This window comes from Macrobrachium rosenbergii, chromosome 15, assembly GCF_040412425.1.
Source record: "Macrobrachium rosenbergii isolate ZJJX-2024 chromosome 15, ASM4041242v1, whole genome shotgun sequence".
Classification (NCBI taxonomy): Eukaryota; Metazoa; Arthropoda; class Malacostraca; order Decapoda; family Palaemonidae; genus Macrobrachium; species Macrobrachium rosenbergii.
The window spans coordinates 5,950,181-5,956,977 of NC_089755.1; the positions used below are offsets into that span (position 1 = coordinate 5,950,181).

General features: G+C 36.2%; 1 protein-coding gene and 1 pseudogene across 1 annotated transcript; one reads left to right on the top strand and one right to left on the bottom strand.

The window, feature by feature from the left end:
* Positions 1-2,751: 2,751 nt before the first annotated feature.
* Positions 2,752-3,759, bottom strand: LOC136846218 (putative nuclease HARBI1). The gene has a single exon (XM_067117019.1). It carries the CDS (start codon positions 3,757-3,759, stop codon positions 2,752-2,754), a length of 1,008 nt encoding a protein of 335 aa, XP_066973120.1.
* A 2,448-nt stretch (positions 3,760-6,207) lies between these two features.
* LOC136846219 (piggyBac transposable element-derived protein 3-like) overlaps positions 6,208-6,797 on the top strand; it is a 25,629-nt pseudogene continuing 25,039 nt past the window's right edge.

Sequence of the window (6,797 nt, forward strand, 5' to 3'; positions counted from 1 at the left end):
ATTTGGGGGAGTGATGGGAGTAGCTAGGGGAGTGGATGGGAGTAGTTGGAGGAGTGATGGGAGTATTTGGGCGAGTGGATGGGAGTAGTGGAGGAGTGGTTGGGAGTATTTGAGGAGTGAATGGGAGTAGTAGGGGAGTGGTTTGGAGGAGTGGAGGGAGTAGTTGGGGAGTGGATGGAAGTAGTTAGGGGAGTGGTTAGGGTAGTGGATGGGAGTAGTTGGGGATTGGATGGGAGAAGTTGAGGAGTGGATGGGAGAAGTTCGGGGAGTGGATGGGATTAGATGGGAGCAGATAGTAATTGGGGAGTGTATAGAAGTAGTTGGGAGAGTAGATGGGATTAGTTGGGGAGTGGATAATAGTAGTTGGGGGAGTAGTTGGGGAGTGGTTGGGAAAGTGGATGGGGTTAGTTGGGGGATGGATGGGAGTAGTTGGGGATGGATGGGAGTAGCTGGGGGATGGATGGGAGTAGCTAGGAGAGTCTATTGGATTAGTTGGGGAGTGGATGGGAGTAGTTGGGGGATAGATGGGAGTAGCTTGGAGAGTGGATTGGATTAGTTTGGGAGTGGATAGGAGTAGTTGGGGAGTGGATGGGAGTAGTTGAGGGAGAAGATCGGAGCCTTTGAGGGTGGTGGATGAGATTTGTAGTTACTAGGAAGGATTGGACTGAAACAGTTGGGGGAGTGGATGTGAGTATCCCGGTGAATGGGAGTAGTTCATAAGGGTAGATGGGAGTAGTTGGGTGAGTGGATGAGAGTGGTTAAGGGAGTAGATAGTAGTAGTGGGGGAGTGAATAAGGAATTTGTGGGGAGTGGTTTGGAATAGTGAAGGATAGTGCATGGGAGTAGTGGAGTGGATAAGACTAGAAGAGAAAACTATAAGTGATGTTTTCCCTAAACCCATGATGTCAAATAACACAATTTTATTCAGTCAGTTCAAAAGACCAAAACATTTATTTCTGTTTCTGTTCTTAAAACATCTGTAACCGGATACGTTTACTGTGAACAAAAGAAAACATCATTGTAAGAGCGAGACAATGGAATTTGAAACTGAGACACTGCATATTTATATTCTTCATGTGGTATTTCTTAGAATGTACAAGTTATAATATGTGTGTGTATATATATATATATATATATATATATATATATATATATATATATATATATATTAAATATATTTATATATTATATATATAATATATATAATATATATAATATATATATATATATATATATATATATATATATATATATATATATATATATATATATATGTATATATACAGTATATACCTTCATTGTGTCAAGTTATAATCTATTATTTTGGTATCAGCAGTTGGAAAGTACATCACTCACGCTTCATAGCAACAGATTCTAGAATTTATATAAACTAACCCTTGTGATTTATCCATTTAGCTATACATTCATATTTCACATGAACGTATTTATCAAGTGACGTGTTTCCAGTATAATGAAAACATGTTTTTCCAGAATGATAAATTACTTGGACGCAGATAATACTTTTTGGCTTTCTGTCACCAGTGTCCAGCCATCATTCTCTACAAATAGTTCTACAGAATTTCTTTCGTAAAGGTTTTCATTTAATAAAAAAACACACACACACATACACGTGCACACAGACGCACACGCAAAACGCAAATAACACAAAGTATTACGACCTTTAACTGCCACACATTCTTACTATTCGTCTCTGTTGGGTTGGACGAATCCGTAGACTCACACCAGCCCCCTACACCCCTTCACACTATCTCAGGGCAAGATTTCGACAAAGCCAGCTTTATCTAAACCACCAAAGCTGGAACCGAGCGAAAGTGCAGTCGTTAGCGTCAGGTCTTGTGAAATAGGAGTGAGAAATTAAGAAGTGCAGTAACTCAGGATGTTATATATGTGGCCCCCGGGGAAAGCCTTTGCCCAATAAAATCCACAGAAGCACAGTCGTGAGTTCCGGTGTTCAGCGTTTGTTGCCACTTATATTGGGAGGTATTCATAAAAATGAAGGATATCCTTGTAAACATAAGGTAGAAGTACAAGGTAATTCTCTGAAGCAAAAGGTAGAAGTATAAGCAAATCTTTCTTTCCATATTCATAATGATTACCTTTTACTTGCGAGGATATCCTCCAAGCAAAGTAAAAGGTTGACTCGTGTTTCAGGGAGCCCTTAGAAGAAATGAACCAATTCTACAGCGGGCGAGAGTAAAGCAACTCATGAGCAGCCATGTAGTAGTCTCACTGATGTTCAACCATTGCCGCCAAAGAAGAAATTAGCGACAGAGAAGTATGAAACAGATGAAACTAGAAAAATGACAACTAAAGAACTCCAACGCTTAGTACTTTTGCAGCAGTATAAAACGAGTGTAGTGCAACAACAATACTACGAAAAGAAGTTGGAAATGATGCAGCAGCCTGGGAAATCAACACCAAAAACTGTTTCTGACGGAAATCAAACGTATTTTATGTTGTAAAGATAAAACTTCATCAAAAGGTGTTATTTGAGTTAATTTTTTTTAGTTTAAACAGAAAAAACTGTTATTTGAGTTGTTTTTAGTTTAAACAGAACAAAACTGTTATTTGAGTTGTTTTTTTTAGTTTAAACAGAAAAAACTGTTATTTGAGTTAATTTTTTTTTAGTTTAAACAGAAAATGTTATTTCATTTTCCAAAAATGTGACTTCATTAATTTCATAAATAGTGATTTTGGTTAAGAAATGCCTTGTAAGTTGTAACATTATTTTTAATTATTAAAGTTGTATATTACAATGCTCAAGTTGTTCCTGATTTCCTGTCCCTGTTGGCGAAGAGCTAGTTCATCACGATTGTGGTCATGGTTTTCTTCATCTTCTTCTGGTATCTCTTCAGCTGGCTCGAAGTCAGGATCACCTAAAGTTTTTGCAGTGTTATGGAGCACGACACAGCTAACGATTATTTTCGGTACATTTTCCAACTTCACGCGACAAACGTATTGTAAGATAGGAAATCGACGTTTCAGTTGGCCAAAGCATCGTTCAATTATTACTCTCTCTTTTTTGAAAAGCTTGTTATATTTTACCTCAGCAGGGGATGTAGGATTTCGATATGGAGTCATGAGACATGGCTCTATCCCATATCCGTCATCACCAAGTAGCACAGCATTAGCTTTAGTTCTTAATTGTAAACACACTTGTGAATTTCTCCATATCCTTGAGTCGTGCACGGATCCAGGCCAACTAACATCAACACTAGTGAACATTTCTTTGGCATCACAAGTGGCTTGAACATTCAGAGTAGACTTGCCTTTTCGATTAATGTACTCATCTCCATGCAGCTTTGGTTTCAGTATCCCCACGTGCGTACAATCGATGACACCAATAGCTGTCGGAAACTTATACTTCCTTTGCCATAACTGTTTTGCCTCTACTATTTCTCTGTTGGTAGTTGGAAACTTTATCCATTCATTCGCGTGAGCAATTATGCTATCAACTACTGTATTCACAGTCCGTGATACCGTTGCTTGGCTAACACCAAGTTCTTGACCGATACCTTTTTGATAGCCAGGATCACTGAGGTAACGCAAACATATCTTCATTCTATGGAAAGATGACAAGGCGCCTCCCCGAGTTTCTTCAATGGTGCCTAAAAATCTGTCCGCAAGCCACTGTACATTTTGTTCTTCAAAACGGAATAACATCTTGAAATCACGATCAAGTGTGGGTAAACAGGGCATGTATTGTTTAACATGCCTCACATCCACAAAATCTGCCATCGTGCTGAGAATCGGACAGAACAACCTTTCTCTTCGAACTGCAGTCTGCTACTGACCAGACTCAGCTTTTTCGAAGCATATGCTCTTTATATGAAGTAAAAGGTCTTCTTTATGTATAACCATTTACTTTTATGTGATTATAAGGATATGCTTTTGCTCTAAAAGTAGAAGCTTTTGCTTGAAATTTTTATGAATACAAGTAGAAGGATTTCCTTCATATTTTGCAAGTATAAGCATATCCTTTTCTTTATGAATACCGCCCCATTGTGTTGTAAATTGGAATGGGGAATGTAGTGGGGCTTAGCCTTCTTTCATTATGGGAGGAAAGGGAAATTGGTCTGATCTTGAAGGGAAAAATGGGGATGGAAACAATGTTAGAGAACGATCATTCAGAAATCACAACAAAAGAATATCATGTGAATAAGTTGAATCCTATAAGGATTATTAATGATCAGATTAGAGAAATAACACCGTGAGCGAAGTTGAACAGAATTCATGAATCGTAAAACTGAGAAAAAACAGAAAAGATTCTCTTAAACGAATAACCTTAAATGAAACTTTGCATTTTTAATAAGTACGTAGTAAATGACAGCTCGATAAAGAGAGGTAATATAAATACGAGGGTTTTCTGCAAAGTCAGTGGATCAAATTCTGTCTTTAATAAGCTCACTAATTAGCTCAGCTGTTATGCCTCAGTAGTTCCCTGCGTAAGGGTTCTGTGAAATATATAAAATTCTAACAGGTATGGCAGTCAGCTCTATGATTCCTTAATTATTTTGGTGGTGTCATTTACTACGTACTTATTAAAAATGCAGTTTCACTTGAGGTTATTCATGTATGAGAATCTTTTCTGTTATTTGTCAGTTTTAATATATATATATATATATATATATATATATATATATATATATATATATATATATATATATATATATATATATATATATATATATATATATATATATATATACATACATACATACATACATACATACATACATACATACATACATACATATACATACATATATATATATATATACATATATATACATATACATATATACATATATATAAGGAGTCAGGAGTCAATCCATATTAATAATCATATATAAGGGGAAGAGGACACACACAGATGTACAAGCTGACTTTTTTCCAACGTTTCGTAATTATCCATTTAATTACTCCACCAGGGCTCTTAAAATGAAACATAAAATTCCTTGTAAAATTGTAAAAACTAAAAATTAAGAATTTAAAATGGTGAAAATTATTCTTACCAAGTTTAAGAAATATATACAACATTAAAATTAAGGGAATGAACACAATTTAAAAAATCTTTACATTAAAATAAAAGGTAACAGAATATACAGTAAACTAAAAATGAAAATAGCAGAGAACAGGGTTACAGAACAAAAGATTAAACGACGACTTAGAGGAGTGACAGCGTTAAACTAAACGTTAACATAAACAGCAAATACACAGGAGATGGGGACGTATGAGTGTTTATCGACGGAACAGGTTGTTTAATAAAAAGCGATTAAAAAATAACAAGGTCTTGAGAGTTGGTGGTGGTATGGCCCAAAATGGAAAAGTCTTTATTATCGATGTCTGACAAATTTTGGAGTGGTTTCTAATATTGGAATGTTCTGGGTTTAAAATTCTGCTACCAGTACGGAAGCTTACGCCACGATGAAAATCGATACGCACCTTCAGAAGTCTGTTGGTGGATCCCACATTGATCCCTGTTTGACATTCAGGGTAAGTATACTTATAAACAACACCAGAGGACATATAAGGTGATAATCGCTCTTTAGTTTTAAAGAGTGAACCGATGGTGAAAGGGTTCTTGGGAATTAAATTAATGGCAATGGCATAAAAATGTTCCTGAACAATTTGTGTGAACGTTTTATGAAATTTGAGGTAGTGAGTAAATGGAAAGCATGCGGAAAACTTCATTTTTGGGACAGTTAAAACTTTTGGTTTTGTACTGAAATGTTTGTTGAGTAGTTGATATAATAATTTCCTGTAGCCTACTCCAGCTTTGCAGGAAAACAGTCATTAAAAAAAGTCAGTTGAAAACGTAACTTCATTATGGAAAAGGGTCCAGTTCGACTTAAGGACGAGTGACCTATGGAGAAGGGTAGAAACGGAGTTGGATTTCAAATTACCAAAACAAGAGCTATAAAAGTCGGTAGCAAGTCCAGTAAAAGTTTTATTCCTAAAAATCGTGGTATTAAAACTGTCGTGTTGTCTGAAAACTAGAACGTCCAGGAATGGGAGACGGTCTTTCACCTCTTTCTCAATAGTAAACTTTATTATGCTCTGGTGTGTTGTATTACATATTCTACGAAGAGGTCAGCTTCATATTCACTTTTAAAGAAGCCAAACGTATTGTCAACGTACATGGAATAAAAAACGGGCTGGAATCTTAATGGGCAATTATCGAGCATGTGCTCCTCCAGGGAGCACATGAAGACATTAGCAAACGTGGGGCCAAGAGGAGAGTCCATGGCTATGTCCTCTACTTGTTTGTATAATTTACCTTTAAAAATAAAAACATTGTCCAGCACTGCGAGTTCGAGTAAAGTTTTAAAAGTAGAATCAGGAACAGGAAACGGCTTGTTAAGAATCAATCCAATAGTTTCTCCAACAGGGATATTAGCAAATAATGACTCTACGTCGAGATTGGCCAAGAATAAATCAGAATCTTGTCGAAGAATGGTTTTTTTGAATATTGCAAGCAGTTATTTGATGAATATTTATTCTTAGTTAGATGCTCCAGCGTGGGTGCAAGAAATTTGGCTAATTCATAATTTGGTGTTTTAAACGAAGCAAGGATATATTTTATAAACAAATAAAGCAGGATTTATCAAATATCTGGAAAGACGAAGAATTTTAATGAAAGTTGCCCAGACCAGATCTGCACGAATATCAGTGAATCAGGTTATACAAACCGGATAGAATAAAATAGAATGTAGAATATAGAATTTAGGCCAAAGGCCAAGCGCTGGGACCTATGAGGTCATTCAGTGCCTGAA

Excerpts from the sequence above, each read along its gene's own strand:
- LOC136846218 (XM_067117019.1), bottom strand. The coding sequence starts at position 3,759 with ATGGCAGATTTTGTGGATGTGAGGCATGTTAAACAATACATGCCCTGT.